The 25,007-nt window shown below is 44.5% G+C and overlaps 1 protein-coding gene across 1 annotated transcript in view; it reads right to left on the bottom strand.

Annotated features, from left to right (window-relative positions):
* Positions 1-1,434: 1,434 nt before the first annotated feature.
* LOC132582246 (sodium/potassium/calcium exchanger 3-like) overlaps positions 1,435-25,007 on the bottom strand; it is a 182,603-nt gene continuing 159,030 nt past the window's right edge. The window contains exons 4-6 of the mRNA XM_060253783.1: positions 18,183-18,259; positions 3,970-4,044; positions 1,435-1,527 (exon numbers count right to left, since the gene is read on the bottom strand). Of these exons, the coding sequence (XP_060109766.1) occupies positions 1,435-1,527; positions 3,970-4,044; positions 18,183-18,259 (245 nt within the window). The remainder of the gene's footprint in view (positions 1,528-3,969; positions 4,045-18,182; positions 18,260-25,007) is intronic.

Raw genomic sequence — 25,007 nt, forward strand, 5'->3', positions numbered from 1 at the left:
GGGATTTCGACTCAGCAGAGCACATAACACAAGGTGGATGGAATCCAGTTGCAATGAAATACTATTGTGAGTTTTGGAGGCTCCCCAAGATCTCAAGAGGAGGTTCCTTCTCAGACCTGCCACTTGGAATCCATCAGGGGGATGGCAACAACTGGACCAAGAGCTTCATAACTGCATCTAATGAGAGCTCACTGTTTGATGGACTCTCTCATGTCCGCAATCTGTGCCGCAAGTCTTGTCCAATTTCAGATGTGTCCTGGGTCTTGCCTGGGACCTAATAGATGACAATATCCTCACTTAAAGGAGTCACCAGGATGTCCAAAGGACTTCCTGTTTCCAGTTTGGTGTAGTGAATAAGTGCACAGACTCTAATCTACGACAACCAGGTTTGATTCCCCAGTTCTCCATATGCATCTGCTGAGTGACCTTGGATCAGTCACAGTTCTTGAAAGAGCAGTTCTCTCTCAACTCCACCTACCTCACAGAGTGTCTGTTGTGCGGAGGGGGAAGGGAAAGGAGATTGCGAGCTGCTCTGAGACTCTGAGTGAAATCCAATCTCCTCCTCCTTCTGAATATACTTGATTATTAAGAAATTCTTCAAAAGCCAACTCTGTTACTCCCACCTGCAGAGGCTAGATAGCTGCCCTACCAGAAACAGGGACTCTCCCTTGTGGGGTGCACTTTTCCATGGAATCCTCTCATAGTCAGAAGGGACCTCCAGGGTCATTTAGTCCAATCCCCTGTGGAATGCAGGAAATTCGCAAATACCTCCCCCCCCTCCCAGTTACCTCTGCTCCAGCAGTTGGCAAAAAAAAAAAAAAGGCCCTGGAGGATCCCTGGCCAACCCGATCTGGAGAAAATTGCTTCTATCCTGACACCAAAGTGGTGACCAGCATTTCTCCCTCAGCCTTCTTGCCTGGGACTTACATTGCTAAACTTTCAGCAGATCTCCTCCTGGCTTAGGAACTTGTTTTAGTTTGTTTTCATTGGTCGTTTTCCCACTGACCTTACTCCGGAGCGACGTCCCTCTTCACCGCGCAGCGTCTGCGCGGATTTCGCACCAACTGCTCCGCAGAACCCGGAAGAGCCGCAAAGTCCCGCGGCTTTTGCGTCGCAAATGTAAACCGCCAAAAACCAGTTTACATTTGCGACGCAAAAGCCACGGGACTTTGCGGCTCTTCCGGGTTCTGCGGAGCAATTGGTGTGAAATCTGCACAGACGCTGCGCGGTGAAGAGGGACGTCGCTCCGGAGTAAGGTCAGTGCGAAAACGCCCATTGTGTGCTATTCTCATTTACTCTTCATATTGTGTTTTTAAAAGTATCTATCACTCAGCTTCCTTAATTTATAGGAAGTGAGTCTTTGCTGGAGAGTAATGTATGAATAGCGATACTTGCACTTTAAGCTTTCCTTAATGGCATCAAGATGTGGGTGATTTAATTACCTATAACAGAGGTAAAGAGTTCTGGAGCAGAGCTGCCAGCCGCCATGAATGTTGCTCCCGCAACATCTTCACTGAGATGCAAACGCTGTGAAGAAAAAAAAGGGAGAGTGTCTTTACAGGAAGCAAAACAGAAAAAGTCCCCAGTCAGAATCTCCTCCAAAGCAGAACAGTGTGGAACTGAGGCTGCAACCGAATCCTCTTTCCACTCCCCAGTACTGCAACATCATCCCAAAGCAGGAGAATATTTGGAGGAGAGATGTCTGGAGGTTGTGGCTCAAGATCTTCATTATGGTTGCCAATTCTGTGCTTGAACATTCCTAGAGGTTTGGGGGTAGAGTGTGGAGAGGGCAGGACTTGGAATGGGGAGAGACCTTGGCAGGATATAATTCCCTAGAATTAACCCCCCAAAGCAGCCTTTTTCTCTAAGCGAACTGACCTCCGTAGTCTAGAGATCAGCTATAACTTCAGGAGGCCTGCAGGCCCCACCTGGAGGTCTAAATCCAAAGAGATCCATGGAATAAGGTTGAACTACGGAATAACAACAAAATGCGAATAAATAACTAACACCACATCACTATATACAAATCTGAATATTTCAATAGTTCATACGCACAACATTATGGTCCCTCAATTACACACAGGAACAGTCCACTGCAGAAAAATTCTCATAAATGTCCTTAAAGTGCAAAGTTCTTCTCAACCCCAGATGAGTGGGGGAAAGTGCTTGCGCCGATCCTATGCTTGATTAAAGTACTTTCAAAAATCTCTTGTCGATTTCAATTTCAATTCAATTCGGCATACAGAGATGTGGTGTTAGTTATTTATTCGCATTTTGTTGTTATTCCGTGGTTCAACCTTATCCCCCTTCTGCTGGCCCAGGTCCCAGGCAGGCAGGGGTGATGAGGTGCCTCTGCCTCGCTCCACGGCCTGGTTGCTACCAGGCCACGGACCGCTACTGGTCTGCAGCCGGGTGGTTTTATTCAGTAGAAGTTTTAAAATCTTTACTTAATTCCTCTTTTTTCATCAAAGCCTTAGGACACCATTAGCTGGATCCCAGGGATCCTTTCTGCTAATGGATATGGCTTCTCCTAGCAGAAAACTCTTGCCCACCAGGAATAGGTGCCTTATGGGCAGGGTTGCCAGCTCTGGGTTGGGAAATATTTGGATATATCAGGGTGGAGCCCGGGGAGGGCAGGGACCTCAGCAGGAGATGTTGCCGTAGAATCCATCCTCCAAAGCGGCCATTTTCTTCCGGAGAACTGATCTTGGTTGCCTATTTATGAATTGTAACAGTGGGAGATCTCCAGGTGTCACCTGGAGGCTGGCAACCTCGAGGGGCGGGACGGTGGCTCAGTGGTAGAGCATCTGCTTGGGAAGCAGAAGGTCCCAAGTTCAATCCCTGGCATCTCCAACTAAAAGGGTCCAGGCAAACAGGTGTGAAAAACCTCAGCTTGAGACCCTGGAGAGCCGCTGCCAGTTTGAGAAGACAATACTGACTTTGATGGACCAAAGGTCTGATTCAGTATAAGGCAGCTTCATATGTTCATATGTTATGGCACATATCTATAGGATCATGGAACATATCTATAGGATCCAGCCCCACCTCTCTGGTTGTTTATCACTAAAAGTCAACACGATACTACCTGAGAGTGGTAGCTTGAATTTAGGAAATAATGATTAATGTTATAAATATATATTTGTCTTCTGGAAACTACACTAACAGCCTGGGCCATGCAGCTCCTCTGTATACAAATTTAATGCAACTATGTTGATAGTTTCTTAATAAATTGTTTCAAATTCCAAATTTCATACACCCAATGGTAGCGCATATAATTCCTGAACTTTCTAATTTACTTTTGACAGTGATGCGAGAAGTATAAAGTAGGAACAGTTCAAATATTCAGGGAAATTATGCTCCTAGAAATATCTGAATACCAACAACTTCTGCCAGAGGACAAAACAGAGGGAGATCTTTCAAGTTCTCCAGAACTCCATAAGGATGGGTGTTCATTTTTAAAAAGACAGAAAAAAAAGAGTTGGGAAGACAAAATTTTTAGGGCACTCCAGAGATGCTCCAAGTCTGCAGCTTGCAGAGTTCCAAAGTGCATAGAATATGTAGCCTTTTTCAGATGTGTGTAGCTTTGATACACATGAATATGCCTCAGATTTCTTTAAGGGAACATATTCCATACATATCTAAGCTGTACATGTATGGGATATAGGTTTTTCCCTATTCACACAAAATGGCAACCATGTTGATCAGGAGTAGCACGCTCTCCTGTTTATGCATAGTGAAAGCACCAAAACTGAACATCTTAAAAGAGCCTGCATTGCACACTTAATTGCACACTTAATTGCTGCTGAGTGCAAAACAGGTTTTTCATCATCAAATTGCTCACAGAAATGAACACTCTAAAGCCAGTCAAACAATTTATACATCAAAGATGATGGAAAGTATAAAGATTACAATTCTGGGTCACTGCAATCTGTTAATAAATATGGGAAGGTAGTACCAGCAGATACTTACTTCACAAATCTTTTCCAATGAAGGGACAAAGAAATCATCACAAACGATCGCCAAAGCATAGAACATGTAGACAGCCTGGAAAAAAACAGAACATACTCTATGTAGAAGGGCCAGTTTAAATAGGATACTATCCCAATTCCATTATTTCAAATTATTTAATCTTCAAAGGACTCAGGACTCAGCTGCCTGTTGGTTTTGAAAGACACCAGAGGAATATCTACACTGCAGACTTAAACTGGGTTAACAGCAATCCCTGCTTCCCAGAGAACCATGGGAACTGTAGTTTTGCAACGGCTGCTAGAGAAACCTCTCATAATCCTCACTCTCCATGTTTCCATTCCTACTATTATTTATAGCAATTTGCTATAAAATAAATAAGTGCGTATAATGTAGAAACATCCTAAAGTGAATTTCAAGGGAATTGAAAACAAATCAGCCAGTATCATAATGCCCCTGTATAAATCGATGGTGCGGTCTCATTTGGAATACTGTGTACAATTCTGGTCACCGCACCTCAAAAAGGATATTATAGCATTGGAGAAAGTCCAGAAAAGGGCAACTAGAATGATTAAAGGGTTGGAACACTTTCCCTATGAAGAAAGGTTGAAACGCTTGGGGCTCTTTAGCTTGGAGAAACGTCGACTGCGGGGTGACATGATAGAGGTTTACAAGATTATGCATGGAATGGAGAAAGTAGAGAAAGAAGTACTTTTCTCCCTTTCTCACAATACAAGAACTCATGGGCATTCAATGAAATTGCTGAGCAGTCAGGTTAAAACGGATAAAAGGAAGTATTTCTTCACCCAAAGGGTGATTAACATGTGGAATTCACTGCCACAGGAGGTGTTGGTGGCTACAAGCATAGCCAGCTTCAAGAGGGGGTTAGATAAAAATATGGAGCAGAGGTCCATCAGTGGCTATTAGCCACAGCGTGTGTGTGTGTGTGTGTGTATTTTTTGGCCACTGTGTGGCACAGAGTGTTGGACTGGATGGGCCATTGGCCTGATCCAACATGGCTTCTCTTATGTTCTTAAAGTGCAGTTGATGCATTTCCAAATACCTGCAATACAATATGCATGAAGGTATCACTAGTGCTGATAACCTACATTCATCCAGCACTCCACACCACAGAAAGGCATCAGCCCACAGACAGGCTCAGCCATCTGCCTTATCAGCTATGCCAGAACAACAATAACTGCATCTTTTAGTGTCAGGACTCAAGTCCACCAGCAGCTCTTGAACCAATGCAGCACAGAAACACCACCCAGGTCTGGTTAAATGAAAGAACAACTGGAAGATCAGTCACACCAAACCAGCAAGTCTTCCTATCCCCATATGCTAACCTAGGGGAGATGATACATCCTGCCCCCTATAAAAGGTTTCCAGTTGAGCTAGTTTGTTGATCAGAGCAATTAGGATACCTATCTGACCTTGGTCATCCTCCATCTCCACAATAACCCCTCTCTACAGGAATTGGGTCTGACATCTAGAGTCTCTTCACATGGGCTTCCCATATGTTTGGTTTAGCACCTCATTAAGGAAAACAGCCATGTCGACAGGTCCTTCATTCACCAGGTATGTCCCTGAGGAATATAGGAATCCTGATGAAGCTACACAACACTGGGTATTCTGAGCAAGGATTCTCTAGAAGCAGTTGAATAGGATGGGGTCTGGACTCCCCTTGGCTCCAAGAGGTATTTAAGGACCTCTGACACCATCCACAAATTAATTAACCGCCAGGACAGCAGTACACAGTTAAATGAGATGCCATTAACTGAGGCATCTGCAAAAATGAGCGTCACTAATGAACAAAAAACAAGGCTGCAGACATTACTATGTGGGATGGCAAGTGAAATGGCGTCATTATTTAGTGTGGGGGCCTAGTTGATAGCAGAGTAACCCCCATTGTTAGACACCTCCCATTTGTTCCTCTGTCTATCCGGATTAATCCAGTTCCTCTTCACAGTAGAAATGCATCAGTGTCTCCCTTTGGCTTCTTTGCAGTTCAAATCCGAAAATATTAAGAGAAGCCCTACGAGAGTGAAGAAGCTGAGCTGGAGAGGCAGCCGAGCGTTTGGGAACTCAAGAGCAATTATTCAGATGAGGCTCAGAGTCTGCTCGAGAGCAAGCCCAGATCACAGGGCCAGTTGGAAGGCAGAGCCAATTGCCAGGCAGGTAATCGAAAGAAAAGCAGGTGAACAGGCAGGGAAGCTGATGGGTAGAAAAGAGAGAAGACAGGCAAGGGCACTAGAAGCAAAGCGGAGTGAGCCACATGGGCAAGACCAGAGTTTGGCTGTGGTTCGGCGTTCAGTCAAAAAACAGAAATGTGGAGAGCTCTACTCAACAAGTGCAACTGGATGCCTATTCTGTGGAGGGGGTGGCAGGTCAGACCCCGCCCCTCCAGCAAGTTCTCATGGGAGACTAGCTACTGCACTTCCAAGGGGGCTGGACTGGGTCTTGGACAATACTCCCTCTAAAGCTGTAGAGCAAAAATTCACCTTTGTGAGCTACTGGAATTAAAGTTGTGAGCCACTGCATAGATTAGTTTGCTCTGGGGCCATTTTTCCTGAGGTAAGACAAAAGTGTACCGGAGGCTAAAAAACTGTGAACTAGCTCACACTAACTCAGCTTAGAGGGAACAGTGGTCTTGGGCTGAAGAAAAGGCTGTCCAGGGCAAGCAGAGCTTTGCTGGGAGCTGAACACCAACACTGGCTCTCCTTTCTCTAGAGAGCCAGTTTGGTGTAGTGGTGAAGTGTGCGGACTCTTATCTGGGAGAACCGGGTTTGATTCCCCACTCCTCCACTTGCAGCTGCTGGAATGGCCTTGGGTCAGCCATAGCCCTGGCAGAGGTTGTCCTTGAAAGGGCAGCTGCTGTGAGAGCCCTCTCAGCCCCACCCACCTCACATGGTGTCTTTTGTGGGGGAGGGAGATAAAGAAGATTGTGAGCCGCTCTGAGACTCTTCGGAGTGGAGGGCGGGATATAAATCCAAAATCTTCATCTACTTCACAAGGTGTCTGTTGTGGGGGAGGAAGGGAAAGGAGATTGTGAGCCGCTGAGACTCTTCGGAGTGGAGGGCGGGATATAAATCCAATATCTTCATCTACCTCACAGGGTGTCTGTTGTGGGGGAAGAAGGGACAGGAGATTGTGAGCCGCTCTGAGACTCTTCGGAGTGGAGGGCGGGATATAAATCCAATATCTTCATCTATCTCACAGGGTGTCTGTTGCGGGGGAGGAAGGGAAAGGAGATTGTGAGCCGCTGAGACTCTTTGGAGTGGAGGGCGGGATATAAATCCAATATCTTCATCTATCTCACAGGGTGTCTGTTGTGGGGGAGGAAGGGAAAGGAGATTGTGAGCCGCTCTGAGACTCTTCGGAGTGGAGGGCGGGATATAAATCCAATATCTTCATCTATCTCACAGGGTGTCTGTTGTGGGGGAGGAAGGGAAAGGAGCTTGTGAGCCGCTCTGAGACTCTTCGGGGTGGAGGATGGGATATAAATCCAATATCTTCTTCTTCTTCTAGTCTGTGGCCTCGAGCTTCTCACTACAGAGGGAGCCAGTATACAGAGCGGCCAGCCACCTTCCCCTTCCCGTTCAAATCCCAGCCAATCCTGACAGAGGCCTCGTGAAAAAAACCTGGTTCTCTAAAATTTATTGTCTGTTTAAAAATTTGGTTCAGACTTCGGATGTGGCCTGTTTGGTCAATACAATTCAGAAACGGCCTTGCTAAAGCTGGAGCACCCTGGCCTTGTGAAACCACAGATAACACCCAGCGGGAGGGAGGAGGAAGATATGTGGTCCCAGCTTCCAATTAGCCGCATTCCATTCAGTTAAGGTCTAGGATTCTCACCTGTGAGAAAGAGGGAACCAAGCTGCAGATAGTTTTGCTTCTTCTCCCCCTGGTCAGATCACTGTTTAGGTCATCAGCTTTGCTACTGGCCTGACAAATTCATCTGGGGTCCCTATTGATCTTTAGGCCTGAGACCATAAGGGTCTTCATTTACGGACAGACTGCATCTTATTCAATCTTTCGTATTTCCCAAATGGTTATTTTTATTTCACTCCATCCTGACCACTTTATCTTCTGAGCTCATCAATTCATGGCAAAAAAGTTTGAACTCCTTTTTGCAGCAGCACAAGAAACCCAGATGCACAAGGGTGGCCTAAATTTTCTTGACCTACGCACTTACTAACAAACATAATGAAAATGATACAGAAAGGTGATCCAGCCAACTGGCTGAAACTTCTATTCATACTCCATTCACCTTTGACCATTCAAGAAGTAATTTGAACAGACTCTCACTCCCGTCCTGCCTCAATTTAACATCTATTTAACATCTATGCTTCGCATATGGGACACAGACAAATTTTTTCCAGGTACCTCTAGATACTCATCTTTTCTGTTTCAGAGACGGTTTCTTCCTGGCAATGATTCCAAAATAGCCAAGATCTGGAGACCAGCTGATTTGACACAATTAGTGGATATAGCCTCCGAATCTGGACTTTTACCCAAAACAACGCTGGAACACAAGCTACACAACTCTGTTCCTTGGTTTTTCTATCTGCAACAATCAGTATGCAACAACAACTCTTAATCTTCCAAAAATCATGACTTCTCATTCCTTCTTTGAAACTTTTCTCAACAATTCGGAAAATACTTCAAAAGGACTGATACCATGTTTTGTTTTGTTTTGTAAAAGTTTTTCTCAGTGTCTATCTGGAATTTAATTTTCTTTTGAAAAGACCCTAATTAAGAATTAGAACTCTTGGACTGGATTCCATAGTTTAATGACTGGAAGTAGATGACTAAGTACTAAAAAAAAATCATTTATTGTTCCATATGTTCCAGCTCATCTCCCTCTCTGGCTGCATTTCTAGCACTGATGCACTATCACTGATTTTACTCAGTCTGAAATCAACACATTATTTCACTTGGAGAGACCCCTCTCTTCAGTTTAAACAGATGAAAAGGGGGGTGGGGGTGGGGAGGAGAGAAACCTAACAGTGCAGCATGCAATCTTTATTCGTGGAAAGGAACAAGAGTCCAGTAGCACCTAAGAAAATTTGTGGCAGGGCATGAGCTTTTGTGGGTCACTCCTCATTTTTCAGATAAAGCTAGAATGTGAGTCCACTGGTCCTTATATCTTGGAGAGTGGAGAGATTTCAGATGACAAAAGACAATAGCAGGCACTGGTAATGAGACCAGAAACCTAGGTCTCAATTTAATCCTGGAGGATGCATTGAGCTTCCTCAATTGCAATTCAGTAGTCTCTCTATTTCTAATCTCCCTTTGAAATTCCTTTGTAAGAGAATGGTTACTCTTAGGTCAGCAACTGTATGTCCTGGAAGGTTAAATGTTCCCCCAATGGTTTTTGAATGTTTTGTTTTCTAATGTCAGACTTATGCCCATTTATTCTTTGCATCCTCCTGGATTGAATCCTTTTGGACCAAACTGAGACCTAGGTTTCCTGTCTCAGTGTTCGGGTGTGGCAGGATCAGACAAACCAGTTCACAACGAACCACGAATTGGCCATTTTAAACTCAAATCATGATTCATGTTTTGGTTCATTCCCATCCCTACTCATAAGGCTTCTTTTTCTTACCCAATACTTAGGCTCATAACAACACAAAACATTTACAAATCAAAACACCACACTCACCAAGTCCTGACTGCTATTATTTAACAGCAGCTACCTCATGAAAGCTGAGTAGTGGTTAGAGATTCATAACTAGGATCTAGGAGACTCAGGTTTGAACCCCCATTCTGCTGCGGAAGCTCACTGGATGACTCTGGGCCAGTCATCTACATTCAGGCTGCAATCACACACAAAGATGCACTTTCAGTCCACTTCCAATGCCCTTTCCAACTGGATTTTGCCAGTTTACACAGCAAAATCCATTTGGAAAGTGCACTGAAAGTGGATTGAGAGGGCATTATTTAGTGTGTGTGATCACAGATTAATTTACCTCACAGACTGCTGAGAGGATAAAATGGAGGAAAAGAGAATGCTGCTCTTGGTCCCCATGTAGGAGAAACACTGGATATAAATGAAGTAAATATATAATAAGTATAGTTGAAGGGGGAAGGCAGATAAAAGATAGGGTTAGTGGGTGAGAAAGAGAGAAGGAGAGAAGAAAACAGGAAAAGGTGAGGATATGGCAGGCTATAGGAGGGAAAAGAAGAAGTACCGCATACGGAAAGAGATACAGGGGAAAGTGAGGTGCTCCTCCCAAGTCCTTGAGTGTTCTCCAGGACCTCATTGCACAACTGGACCTGGCAGACTGAGCCAAACTGCCAGGGTAGGGAAGAAGGGAAAGCTGAAGACACTGAAGCAGATAAAGGTAGATGAAGATGTTGGATTTAAACCCCGCTCTATACCCTGAATTTCAGAGTCTCAGATTGGCTCACAACCTTCTTTCCCTTCCTCCCCCACAACAGACACCTTGTGAGGTGGGTGGGGCTGAAAGAGCTCTCACAGAAACTGCACTTTCAAGGACAACTCTGCGAGAACTATGACTGACCAAAGGCCATTCCAGCAGCTGTAAGTGGAGGAGTGGGGAATCAAATCCGGTTCTCCCAGATAGACCACTACACCAAACTGGCTCTCAAGCAGGTTGGCTGGTCTTACAGGTGGGGAGAAGAGAAGAAAGCAGGAAAACAGAGATGCCAAGGGGGCTGCCGGAGAAGGTAAAGATGGTTAAATGAGATGGCCCCTTAGCGTTGTCATGTTCCAGAGATCAATTTCCTTGGAGAAAATGGCTGTGCTGAAAGGTGGAGTGTATGAAATTATCCTCTGCTAAGGTCCCTCCCCTCCCCAAACACCACCATCCCAGGCTCCACCCCCAAAATCTCCAGATATTTCCCAACCCAGGTCTGGCAAACCTATGGCCTCCCTGCAAGTCCTTGCAGGCCCTCCACTTGTCTATATGTAATCTGCATGAGGGATGTCTCTGTGAAGGTGAGAATTCCGCCTTCTGTGGCTCAGGCACTGGAATGGAGCTCGGTAGGTAAGGGGTGCATGGTAGAAAAGGGGCAGGATGCAATGGTGCCTGGGTAGGGGATGCTACAATGAATGTTGCCTGGCAGGTCATCGGAACAGCATGGAAAGGGCTGTGGCTTAGGGGGAGAGCATCTTTGCATGCAAAGGGTTCCGGCTTCAATCCTTAGCATCTCCAGCTAAAACAATCAGGGAGCAGGTGATGTGAAAGTCCTCTGTCTGAGGCTCAGGAAAGCCACTGTCAGTTAGAGGAGACAAGATCAATTTTGATAGATCAAGGGTCTGACTCAGTAGAAGGCAGCTTCATACGAGCTAACGGCAAAATCCCCAGTTAAGCCAAACAGACAATATCCTTGGTTTTGGCCACATGCCTCCAGGTGTCACTCCTTCCCTTCGATGCCGAAAAGGTGCTGAAGTCCTGAAACCTCAGGTCCAAATGAGACCCTGACGTCCCTCTGTTTGCCTTTATTTGAGAGCAGAGAAACTGTGATATCTGAGCACAGCAAATAAACGTCTTTTCTCTGTATAGCAAGCCAAACAATAATGCCTGGTTGCCTCGTTACAGCTTAGAATGTTCCATTACAAAATCTAGCACCTAATAACCAGCAAACTTGATCAGGTTTGCAGCCCATTAGATGACTTGCCAGTTCTCTCGTACCAGGGCAGTCATCCGCTTGGAATTCTTCTCTCACTACAAGAAAGTCTGCAATGGAGAGGAAATGCTGATCACTCAAGAGACATAAACCTTGGGCCAATATAAACATGCAAAAAATAGTATGCGGTACAGTCCTTCCTTGACAGTGTCACTTCAGACTGCAGCTGAGAGACGGCTGAACATTTACTTTTGATTTATTCAGATCATTTCTTATCCTGCTTTTATCCCCAGTGCTGACCCAAAGTGAAGTTTGAAAAATGTAAATACAATTTAAACAAACAAAACAGAGTATTAAACAAGCAGAAAAAAACAAGTGGCAAGCCCTGTTTCCCTATAGCAAGAAAGCTCCCTATATGTGGAAAGGACCATTCCGGAGAAAATATTAATCTACAACCTGAATATTTCGAAGTTTTGGCAACTTTTGATTTACTCATTTTCCTTTCCCCCACTATATGTTGTATGCATTTATTCTGTAATAGTCTGTCTCGTGTTACTGTCAGAAACAGTGCCTGTCAGTTAACTGACTATAATATTTTTAATTTCATTTGGTAACATTAAATCATAGAATCATAACAGTTGGAAGAGACTTCCAGGGTCATCTAGACCAACCCCCTGCACAATGTAGGAAACTCACAAACACCTCCCCCTAAATTCACAGATCTTCATTGCTGTCAAATGGCCATGTAGCCTCTGTTGAAAAACCTCCAAGGAAGGAGAGAAGAGCACACCACCTCCCGAGGAAGCCTGTTCCACTTAGGAACCGCTATAACAGTTAGGAAGTTCTTCCTAACGTTGAGCCGGAAACTATTTTGATTTAATTTCAACCCACTGGTTCTGGTCCTACCTTCTGGGGCAACGGAAAACAATTGCACACCATTCTCTAGATCAGGGGCTCTAGATCATCTAGAGCAGGGATGGCCAATGGTAGCTCCCCAGATGTTTTTTGCCTACAACTCCCATCACCCCCAGCCATTGGCCATGCTTGCTGGGGCTGATGGGAGTTGTAGGCAAAAAACAACTGGAGCGCTACTATTGCCACCTCTGCTCTAGATGACAGCCCTTCAAGTACTTGAAGATGGTGATCACATCACCTCTCAGCCGCCTCCTCTCTAGGCTAAACATGCCCAGCTCCTTCAACCTTTCTTCATAGGACTTGGTCTCCAGACCCCTCACCATCTTCATCGCCCTCCTCTGGACCCATTCCAGCTTGTCTATATCCTTCTTAAAATGTGGTGCGCAAAACTGAGCACAATACTCCAGGTGAGGTCTTACCAGAGCAGAGTAAAGCGATACCATCACTTCATGTGATCTGGACACTATACTTCTGTTGATACAGCCCAAAATTGCATTTTGTCTTTTTAGCCACCACATCAAACCTCACAAAAGCTGCGGTGATGCTAGAATAACTGGGGCTGAAATGCCCTGAATATTTATTATTTGAATATGCAGGGGGGAGGGGTTGGGGGGGGGGTTGGAAGAGAAGCAATGTGCTTATGTCCTCATGTGCGTGTTTTTATATTAATTGGCACAAGTTACAAGATGATTCTGCTTGTCACTCAGAGATTTAACCTCTAGAGGCTCAAAGGATGGAAGATGCAAACAACATGCTTGCAACCTTGTAAAAGATATCTCTGTAAGGGCAATTTGGACAGTTTTTCTTTTATAACCAGGGACAGGCACCTGGAAATAGGAACAATCCCCAATGAATGGGAACAGCTGGAGTGCGTAGACGTCACCGCCTGGAGGAAAAACATCTCTGACGAAGGGGCCAGGCATTCTGTGCCTCAGTGGTAGCCCTGAGAGTGGAGGAGCAGCGCAGAGCTCTCTTGCGGTGAAGTGTCACTCTGGGACATGAAGGCTTCCTGAGCCATCTCAGCAGAGCTTTTTAAATAGGCGTGTTAATATTTAATTTTGTTTTCTGTTTTTAACATAGTGCAGGATTGCTAACACAAGCAGCAAAGCGAGGAAACGGCAAGCAAGGACGTGCCCAAACGTGACCTCGTACTGCAGAAAACCAAAAGGGTACATGACATAAACCGGGGAGGGATGAATTAATGGCCTGTTGGTTGGGACAGAATCCTCATGATTGCAGCTACATAAGCTGCATATAAAAGTTGGGGGTGGAATCCCCCTCACTGAATAAGCAGTCCACAAAAACTCAAGTCTATTTTCTTCAGCCAAGCAAAAAAGAAGCACTAATGGCAAGAAAGCACACAACTCCCCCTCTTATTTGAAAATTGATTTTAATTATAATGGAATTGAACATAAGACTATGAAACACTCAGCCACGTGGATCAGTTTCCTAACAAGCCTGCTCAAGGTGACCACGGCCCCCACGTGGCTCTTCCTACCTCACAGCCACCTCCACAAGTGACGCCAGATGCCTTCATGAAATCTCCAGCATGCTGTGAAAATGATGTACGCCAACCATTTCCTTTTCAAGCGATAATCTCTCAAAGTGGCTATTAATTAAATTAATGGGGTTTATTCGGTTATAATAATCCGACGGATATAACTTTTCAATTCCCATGAACAGATGTGGATTTAAAAGTTACATGTTATTAGTCCTCAGCTGCTATTATTACTGTAAAGAAACACAGCATACAGGTTCCCTGTTTAAAAATACGCTTTCCGAAGAAAGAAGAAGGGAAGTTTTATGAGGGCGGGTGTAAACTCCCTAGTGAATCAAATCAAAGGAAATTCTCCAAGAATGAATCATTCTTTCCATGCTTTGTGATGTGTAAGAGCTCCGAATCCTCTGATGATCTTTGCTAGATAGATCATAGATCTTTGCTAGATAGATTTAGATCTGATCTATACAAGAAACACAAGTTTTGAAATCCACAGAGCAGGTTATGTGGGGGAAAGAAACGTTAGGGATGCTTTGAGGAAGAAAAGGGCAGTTGGGGGAAAGGTTAAACACCCCTCCCCATCTCTCTGCTTCAATTCACCCCCTCCTGATGCTTCTTTATGGCAAAGAATGAGCTGTTGAAGATTTCTTACATGCATTCGTGTGCACCATGGGGTCTCTCCCACATTTGAGTAAGGACAGAACTATATATTACAAGACAAAAAGGGGTTTCTCGCAGTATGATTGCCTTACAATGCAAATGCAAAAATGGGGGGAGGCATCTGCTGCACAGGGGTACTTAACCCCTTCCCCACCCCGTCTCCCTTGTAAATGCCTCCCCAATGTTTTAAATTTGGGTCCCCCCCCCCTAGTCAGAGCATCGGGATCCAAACCAAACAAATTTGAGGAAAAACAGCTGGGAAGAAAAAGTGAGTCCCTATAGGATGAAGTACTTCTAACCGAAACTCCCTCTAAGCTGTGGAGTCTTGTGAGCAAGAATTCTACTTTGTGAGCTACTGGCAATAAAAATGTGAGCTGCTGCATTCGTTTGCTCTGGGGCCATCCTTCCTGAGCTGAGACAAAAATTTGTGAGCCGGAGGCTAAATAAACTGTGAGATTGCTCACACTAACTCAGTTTAGAGGGAACACTCCTTCCAACCATCCAAAAAAACCTCATCCACAAGCGCCTGCCTCTACATTTTGTTTGTGTTTAAGTTCACTAGTTTCCTATTATCTAACTGTACCGCTATATATTCTTGTTTTTATTCCTTCTGTATCATGTTTCTCTTAATATGCCAATAAAGACAGACTGATTGATTGACGGATAATTCCATGCATTCCCATCATCAGGTTTGATTGACGAATAATTCCATGCATTCCCATCATCAACCCACACAGGTTTCAGAATAGGCATTTGTTGAGGTATTTAATCATTCTGCTTTTAGACTGTTCATCTGAGCAGAGCCTTCTTCAGGTGCCAACATACAAATGGGCAAAATCAACAACTGTTCATGCGTGTCCCTTCAGTGTTGTGGCTCCCACCTTGTGGAATGGTCTGCCTTAGAAGGTCAGGAAAACTCCCAATTTTCTGGCTGTCTGCAAACTATGCAAAGTGGATGATTATTTGTCAGAGATGCTGTAGGCTGATCCTGCATGGAGGAGGGGGTTGGACTAGATGGTCTGTATGGCCCCTTCCAACTCTATGATTCTATGATTCAAGAGGGCCTTTTTGCACACGAAAAGGGGACTATATTAGAATGAAATGGTTCAAAAAGTTGCATTGGTAAAGGGATAGGCACTGTGGCCTATTCTGTTATTTTGCTACACCGTTTTAAATTTCTGCTTGTTTCCAGATTTCTGTAGTCCAAATCCTATCGCACTCTTCATTGGAGGTCCCATTCCATTGATTGTACTTGATGTACACCATGTAAACCATCTTGAGTCTCAGAGAGAAAGGTGGACAATAACTAACCTAAATAAATAAATGCCCTTAATAGTAAAGGAAAGGCTATGTGCCACATTTAAAAATGAAAGAAAAAGGCAGCCACATACCTAAAACATGGGATGGGGGAGACTGATGGCTGTTAATAGGCAGGTCTCTCATTTCAGTTACAAGCCAAGAGGAAGCTGGGCTCAACTGTGCTGAGACCAAAAGAGAGTCTGTCTTAAGAAGGCTGAGACCAAAAGGATAGCTATGATGTCTCCAATCCAAACGCTATGCAAATTCTGTGTCTTTGCAAAGGAGATTTGACCCCTCTTCCTTCTGTTTGTGAGCTTAGTTATGGTAATACAGTCCTTAATTCCTACCCTTAGAAGTGTATTTGTGCAAGCTATTTAAAAACCTTCAACATACCAAAACTTTTACATGGGCACATCCTTTCAAAAGGTCTATTTTGTCCTTGTGGTACAGAGGCGATAGAGATGGTGTCCTCTGTGCTGCTGTTGTGTAACTACTGCAAAGGAGTGAGAGCTGATGTAATTGCTCCATTCTTGACTACAGTACCACCTGATTACCCTTTTTTCCCCCTTGCTGAAGAGAATGTAACGTATCACTGAAAAAGTGCCTCTCTTTCTCAGTGTATCCACTGAGTCTAGATTCTGAATGCTGAATGAAGTCTGTTAATCAAACACGTACAATTGCTTTATTTTGTTTTAATGATTATGTTATTGAATGGCATATGGACTGTATAAAACTATCATGTCTTTTTGAGTAGTTGGCAGTCTCTGAGAGGGCATAGTGCTTCATAGGGAATTCAGGCAAAACAGGAGAGCACTTCAGAAGGAAGAAACAGATTCCAGCAAGAGGGATGTCAGTGTGGTGACTCTTTAGTGACCATGGCTAGCAGCCACTGATAGACCTGTCCTTCCTGAATCTGTCTAATGTCCTTTTAAAGCTGCCTTTACCTGTGGCCATCATTGCATCCTCTGGCAGCAAAATCCACATCTTAATCACTCACTGTATAAAGAAATATTTCCTTCTTTATTAGTCAGTCTAATACGAACATAAGGATCATGTGGAAGCCACTGTATCTGCTAAAGGGAGGAACACTTGAACATGAGGTACTGACGGATCCTTCCATAAAAGAAGAGCTCTCCTTTATGAGGAAGAGGCACCTGACACTCCAAGAGAACATCCAGATGGCCAGTGTTGTGCTGGAGATGAGGGTAATGTATTATGTATTGTAACGTCACTGGCGGAAGTGGAGTGCAGCTTCTTAAGTCTTGGAAGCCACACCTAGGTTAATGGATAAAAACCTGGCCGAATGTTCTGTGCCTTTCCCCGCCTGGACTAAAGAGGAGCACAGCTGTGCTCAAGAATCCCTTGGCAAATTATCCCCTGGGAAGATGGATGATCATCAACTGGGAAGTGAGAACACAATAGGAATATGCAAGAAGGGGAGATGACAAGCAGCTACCAAACCAAGGAATGAATGGGTAGTATAGAGTAAGGTGGCAAAACCACACTGGGACATTGGAGAAGAACTTCTTACTCCTCCAGGCAGCTTAGAATCTAGGCACTAAAGCAAAGAGGTTCCTGGTTCAGTGCTCAGATTAGACTAACAGATATCCAGGAACCTCCTGCATACAAATAAATACAGTGCATATCTGTTCATCTGTTACTTTCTCCCTATGGGGAGGAGAAGAGTGCATATGCGACTTGCGAATTCTCCCGGGCATTTAAATGCTGAACTGGCCCAGTTGCCTGGAAAATATGCCTGTTAAATCAGCCTCAGTGTAGCTCTGACTCAAGATCAATTCAAAATGGATTCAAACCCCTCAAAGGAGACTTAGTGTTTCTGCAAAAGCTTTTAATGTACTGGCATGAGAACTGATAAGAATAAGCACAACAGAAGACAGTAACAACTTGCTGTAAGAACCCTTGCAAACACGCTGGTTCCAATGAGCACCCCTGAATCAAAAACAGCCCGCTAAAGGAAGTGAGAGATTCCTTTCTGCCGAAAAACTAAAATGTTAATTTAAAAAATGCTGGTGGTATTTCAGGCACAAGGCTTACTGCTGATTCATGTTCTGGATTTGCTGACTGCTTTTTAAACCTTCTGATTAATTTTACAGACTGCTTCACATTTTCCCTTCTACAGTGTCTCCCTCACCTGCCCCGAGATCTTTTGAAGGAAAATGATTAAAACCATTCTTAATAATCCAAGCAGTAAATATATACATTTGTATATAGGAAAATGGGGACTCACACAGAAAGCGTGCAAGAATACTGCTCCGTGCCGTCGATCCTCATTTGTGAAGATGTCGCTTGGGAATTCATTGAGAGCTGAGAAGGAATAGAAAAAGAGTCAAGCTACTGGAGACAGTGCGTTCATCGTAAAAACACTTTAATGAAATGAGTCAAGTGCCACTTTAGCTTGGTGAACCTTGTGTGGTCCCCTGCCATGGAAACCATTCAACTCTTTCATGTTACTTTTAATTTATTTCATCTGTCCCCAGGCCATTTAAAGCTTTCAGTGTTCTATTCCATGATCCTGGGCAGCATGGGGAAATTGTACCCCCATATAACAACAAAAGAAGTCCTGTGGCACCTTGAAGCCTAACCAAATTTATTATGTCAAAAGCTTCTGTGAACCAAAGACCTCCTTGGGGAGGGACGGTGGCTCAGTGGTAGAGCATCTGCTTGGGAAGCAGACGGTCCCAGGTTCAATCCCAAAAAAGGGTCCAGGCAAAAAGGCATGAAAAACCTCAGCTTGAGACCTGGAGAGCCGCTGCCAGTCTGAGAAGACAATACTGACTTTGATGGACTGAGGGTCTGATTCAGTATAAGGCAGCTTCATATGTTCATTTGATGAGAGGCAGAGTGTAAACGTACTGGCCAAGGGGCGCTGTTTACACACAACAGCATATATCACATTAGAAAGTGTCCCACAATGAGCTCAATGAAATTAGAAAGTGTACTGGCCAAGGGGCATTGTTTACAAACAACGGCATATATCACATTAGAAAGTACTGGCCAAGGGGCATTAGAATGTACTGGACATTAGAATGTACTGGCCAGGGGGCATTGTTTACACACAACAGCATATATCACATCAGAAAGTCGCAAAATGAGCACAATGAAAGCGTCTCAGCAAATGAGCTCATGCTGGGATCACTGATGTTGCTGGACCAGCCTGGGTTAGTGTGCCAGCGAGACCCACCATTCTGCAGAAATCAGAGTGTCAGTTCAGAACCTGGGAGCTCCAGAGGACAGAGCCGGCAATAGGGGGTTGCTGCAGGCACTAGTCCCTGGAATTGTATTTTCATTGGATGGTCTACTGTCTGTAAATAAGGGTTGGCATACCACTAATAGCTAGGGTTGCCAACCTCCAGGTGGGATCTGGGTCTCTCCTGGAATTCCAACTGACATTCACATGACAGCAATCAGTTCTGCTGGAGAAAATGGAAATAACAGAAAAACCACCGGAAGCAATTAAATTTACACAGAAACGGGGTGGTTTGCCATTGCCTTCCCCAGTCATCTACACTTTCCCCTCAACAAGCTGGGTACTCATTTTACCAACCTTGGAAGGATGGAAGGCTGAGTCAACCTGAGCCGGCTACCTGAACCCAGCTTCCGCCGGGATCGAACTTGTGAGCAGAGCTTAGGACTGCAGTGCTGCAGCGTTACCACTCTGCGCCACGGGGCTCTTATAAATATGTTTTAGTGCAAGCTTAAATGAAACTTAAACAAAACAAAACTAAGGAACACTGAACTTTCAACATATGAATTTTCCCACAGTCTTTCAGTAGCCCTATAAATTGGCTTCCTTCGAGTAGACTTAGTTGTGGGTGAACACTTTTTCCCTCAGTGCCCGACTTTTCCTGAAAGACTGTGTGGGAAAATTCATATGTTGAAAGCTCAATGTTCCTTAGTTTTGTTTTGTTTAAGTTTCATTTAAGCTTGCACTAAAACGTATTTATACACGTTTCCATGTACATTTCATTGCTTCTGGTGGTTTTCCTGTTATTTCCATTGATTCCACCGGTTCCAGTTGTTTTGATCATCACTGCTGGAGAAAATGGCTGCCCTCCCCAGGCTCCACCTCCAAAATCTCCGGAAACTTTCTCAACATGGAGTTGGCCATGCTAGGCCCGGAAAGAGGGAACCTGGAGATCCCTGATGATCTGCCGGAGAGCTTTTGGCTAGAGACAGTAGGTGATACGTGGGGATATTTTGCTGTTTTCCCTGCCGATTATGTCTTGAAGAAGGTAACTTTGGGTACCTGTCTAATCTTGCCTAACTGCCCCTACATTTTAGGAATCCTTGTAGTAAATCCTGCAGATGCCCCACTCTGAAAGACTGCTGAAAATGGGTCGTATGATATATCAGTTCTTAGCTATAGACCATGGTCTGTGGATGTCCCTCTTCCCTTCATGCTGGCCATACTGCACAGTCCCTATGAAAGAGAATACGTGGCCACCGATGAGATATTAAGAACGGAAACAAGAAGAAACTAGTGCTGAAGCATTTTAATTTCCCTGGACATTCGGTAATAGACTTATAGTACCTTAGCAGGGAACTTTCAGAGGGAGATTCCAGGGGGAAGCTGATTATCTGGAGTTTATTTGATGTGACGCTCCCAGTCATAGACTTAAGAGGGACTTGGGATAGCTGGTTCTCTACGATCCCCCCCTCCTTCTAATAGGTTTATATGATGCATTCTTCTTTGCCAATTCATCAACAACTAGGAACAATCCGCATACATTTAGAGTGAATCTTTTACTCTTGACTGGATCTTGTTGTCATTTGCGTTCTTAACAATCCTAAGCATGCCTACATGAAAGTAAGTCCTATTTTAGTCAAACGCTTACTCTCAGGGAAGTGTTCTTAGGGCTGCAGCCATAACGTCTCATACTTTCTTATCTGTTTTTGTGATAGCTCATCTTTCCGTTCTGCTGTCTGTAGTTCTGCCAACTGAATATAACATGCGATCCAGATACTGGAGCCGTAAACAGACAAAACAGGTATTTCTACAAACCTCAGAAATGCCCCAGGTTTGCAGAAAAACCTGAAATAAAAAAACAAACACACTGGGGGTTAAAAACCCCAAATGATAAAAGGTATGTCTGTAGCTTTAAGAAAGGATGCTCTCAGTGGCCTGGCTTGGCAACCACAGCAGTTTTGCAAGTATTCCTGACTTGGTTTCTGTCAGTAAAAGGTAAGGGGAGGGCCCTTCTCAGAGCAACTTTGGTCTTGGAGGGAATGCTCATTGGGGTCAGGCCTGGCAGAAACCTTCAGGCAGCTTGCGATTACCCAACCTGCGTGACTCACCCTGGCCTAGCTGCTTGCCACCCTATGAAAGCCAGTGTGGTATTGTGATTAGAACTTAAGACCAGGGCCTAGGAGATCCAGGTTCAAATCACCAATCTGCCATGGAAGCTCACTGTGACCTAGGCCCAGTCACATACTTTCAGTCTTATCTATCTCACATGATTGCCGCAAGGAGAAAAGGGAGGAGAGGCTAATGATGTAAACTACTTTGTCCCCACTGTGGAGAAAGGCAACGTATAAATAGATTAAATAAATAACAAAAATATAGATAAAGATGAGATGTAGATAAAAGTTATGAGACAGGGAAAGAGAAGATCTGGGGACTCCCAAGAAGAAGGAAAGATGGACTAGTATAGGTAGAGGAATACAGGGAAAAAGTGCCCCCAGCAAGTCCTTGAGGGTTCTCTGCCATGCAAGTGGCCCTGGTCACAGTTTTCCCAGGTAGAGGCTGCTGGGTGGGGGGAGGGAAAGTTGAAGATGGGAAAGTTGAAAAGAAAGGAAGGTTGGCTGTTGGTTGGGAAGGAGAGAAAGAAGCAGGAAAAGAAGAGAAGAAGAGATTGGAATTATACCCTGTCCTTCATTGCCCAAAGGAGTCTCAGAGCGGTTTACAATCTCTTTTTTCTTTCCCTCCCCACAACAGACACCCTGTGAGGTAGGTGGGGCTGAGAGAGCTCTGACAGAAATTGCTCTTGAGAGGAACAGCTCTGTGAGAACTTGTGACTAACTCAAGGAAGATCACATCGGTAGATGCATGTGAAAGAGTGGGGAATCAAACTCAGTTCTCCCAGTCCGCACACTTAACTACTACACCAAACTGGCTCTGGGGGCTTTTAGAAAGGAAAAAAAAAACCATGCAGGAGGGGAAGATGAGATGTCCACTGCGAGTCCATGTGGGCTCGCTACTTATCAATATATCTAATTCTCATTCTAATTCTTATTCTGATCATATATCTAATTCTCAACCTAAGAATATGTAAATCTGAAGATCAGAGTCACAAATGGACAAAACAGATCTTTCAACAAATCTGAAGAAAACCAATAGTCTAAAACAAACAAACAAACAAACAAAAACCAAAGTTGAGGAGCTTTGAAAAAACCCCAAATGATAAAAGGAGCACATGTAGCTTTAAGAAACAACTACCCTCAGTAGGCATGACTAGGCAACCACAACTGTTTTGCCATCATTCCAGGCTTGGCAGGGGAAGGGACCAGGGCCCCTTCCCAAGGCTTGTTTTGGCCTTTGAGGAAGGACTCATTGGGGCCAGGCCCGGCAGCAACCAACTTGCTACCACTAGACTTGCATGACTGACCCAGGCCCATATGCTTAATACTGTCCAGCAGAAGCCACCTCACCAAAGCCAGCATCATGAAATGGTTAGAGCTTCAGACTAGAATCTGGAAGACCCATCTGAATCCCCAATCTGACATGGAGGTTCATTCAGTGATCTCGGCTAGCTATATAGTCACATACTAATCTACCTCACTGGGTTGTTGTAAGGATAAAACAAAGGAGAAAAGAATGATGTAAGCTGCTTTGGGTCCCCACTGCGGAGAAAGGTGGGGTAGAAATGAAGTAAATAAACACATGAAGCTGCCTTCTACTGAATCAGACCTTTGGTCCATCAAAGTCAGTACTACCTACTCAGACTGGCAGCAGTTCTCCAGGGTCATAGGCTAATGTCACCTCCTACCAGATCTTTTAACTGGAGATACCAGGAGTTGAAGCTAGGACTTTCTGCATGCCAAGCAGATGCTCTACCTCTGAGCCACAGCCCCCCTAAATAATAATATATATAAATAGCAAATATAGCTGAAGATGGGGGCAGATAAAAGGAAGGTTGCTGGGTGGGTCAGAAGGAGAAAAGAAAGCAAGGCCAGGTGAGGTTATGGGGCTGATAGGAAGAAGGACAAGAGGGAATAGTGTGGGGAAATGGATACAAGGGAAATAAGGTGCCCCTCACAAGTCCTTCTGGGTTTTCTATTGCACAACTGGGCCTGACCCAGCGACCGGCAGCATGCAACCGGGCCACTCTTTTCCCAGGTAGAGGCTGACAGGGAAGGAAGGAAAATTTAAGAGGGGGAGGAGAAAAAGGCAGGTTGGCTGGTGTGTGATAAGGAGAGACATACATAAGTGTCATCAAGTTGCAACCAACATGGCACTTCCAGCATGGGGCTTTCCATTTGAGTGAGAAGCATAGGTAGTTTGCCAGTGCCTTCCTCTGCAGTGTCTTCCAAGTACCAACTCAGCTTAACTTCTGAGACCTGATAAGATAGGGCTATACCATGCCACCATGACATGGAAGGAGGCAGGAAAAGAGAGAGGCCAAGGAGGCTTTCAGGGAAGGGGAAAAGGGATAGTGAGGAAAGGAGAAATGAAATCCCCCTCCTCCACAAATCCTTGCAGGTTCCCATTTGTTACATTATATTATCAAAGCTAATCTCTACAATTAAACATCTGTCAATCATAAATCAACAATTATACTTTTACAGCTCAAATATTTAAAGCATATATAAAATAAAAAAACAATAAAATGGATTATTATTATTATTATTATTATTTTAAAGGGGTTTTTATTTCAAAAGGTAGAAGGTAGGGGTACAAAAATATTCAGTCCAAAGTGAAGCTATAGTTTTGATCAGAGAGCCAGGCAATAAGATCTATAGTACCATGCCTCTTTTTCTCCAAGTACAACTAAAGGATTTCTGTCCCCCGTGGTGTAAAGGGACCTGAGTGTTAGAAAGGAAGCAACAGCATTTTTGATCCTAAGGCAACAACAGCCTTTTGATCACAAGCGTTTTGATCCTGAGATAACAGACTCCTCACTTTAAAAAAAAAAAGAAGAGATCAAAGGCTTATGCTATCTATCATCCTCTTTCCAGCAGCAGCCAGCTAGGCCTCTCTGGGATGCTTTGAAGCAGAAGGGTCAAAGACCATGCCATGGGTCCTCTGCATCTATGGGGTTCACAGCCCCTCCACACTAGTTGGGGGACGGTGGCTCAGTGGTAGAGCATCTGCTTGGTAAGCAGAAGGTCCCAGGTTCAATCCCCGGCATCTCCAACTAAAAAGGGTCCAGGCAAATAGGTATGAAAAACCTTAGCTTGAGACCCTGGAGAGCCGCTGCCAGTCTGAGTAGACAATACTGACTTTGATGGACCGAGGGTCTGATTCAGTATAAGGCAGCTTCATATGTTCATAGTTATCAATCACTGAATTTTATTTATTTATTTATACCCTGCCTTTCTCTGTTGTTGCCCCTGAGGACTTGATCTGCCCCTGAGGACTCTGATCAGGGCTTTGAAGGCCATTGCTGGTTGGTTGCAGCAGAACCAGTTGAAACTAAATCCAACGAAGGCGGAAGTCCTGTTCCTGAGTGAAGGTGAGGAGCTTGGGGGTGATCCTGGATGCCTCATTTTCTAGGGAGGCCCAGGTCACCACAGTTGCTAGGTCTGCCTTCTTCCATTTCCAACAGATTAGGCAATTGGTCCCCTAACTCTTCCCCCAGGACTTGGCTACAGTGACCCATGCAGTGGCTCATGATAGCCACAAGGTATAGATGGAACACTCTGTCTGGGGCAGTGAAGCTCTGTCTCCTTGGTGCTTGGAGGGGGGGCAACAGTGGGAGAACTTCTGGGGTTCTGGCCTTACTAGTGGAGCTCCTGATGGCCCCTGGGTTTTGGCCACTGTTGGACTGGATGGGTCACTGGTCTGGTCCAGCAAGCTTCTCTTATGTTCTTAACTGGAGAACCCACTGTAGAA

The sequence above is a fragment of the Heteronotia binoei genome, chromosome 14, assembly GCF_032191835.1.
Source record: "Heteronotia binoei isolate CCM8104 ecotype False Entrance Well chromosome 14, APGP_CSIRO_Hbin_v1, whole genome shotgun sequence".
Lineage (NCBI taxonomy): Eukaryota > Metazoa > Chordata > Lepidosauria > Squamata > Gekkonidae > Heteronotia > Heteronotia binoei.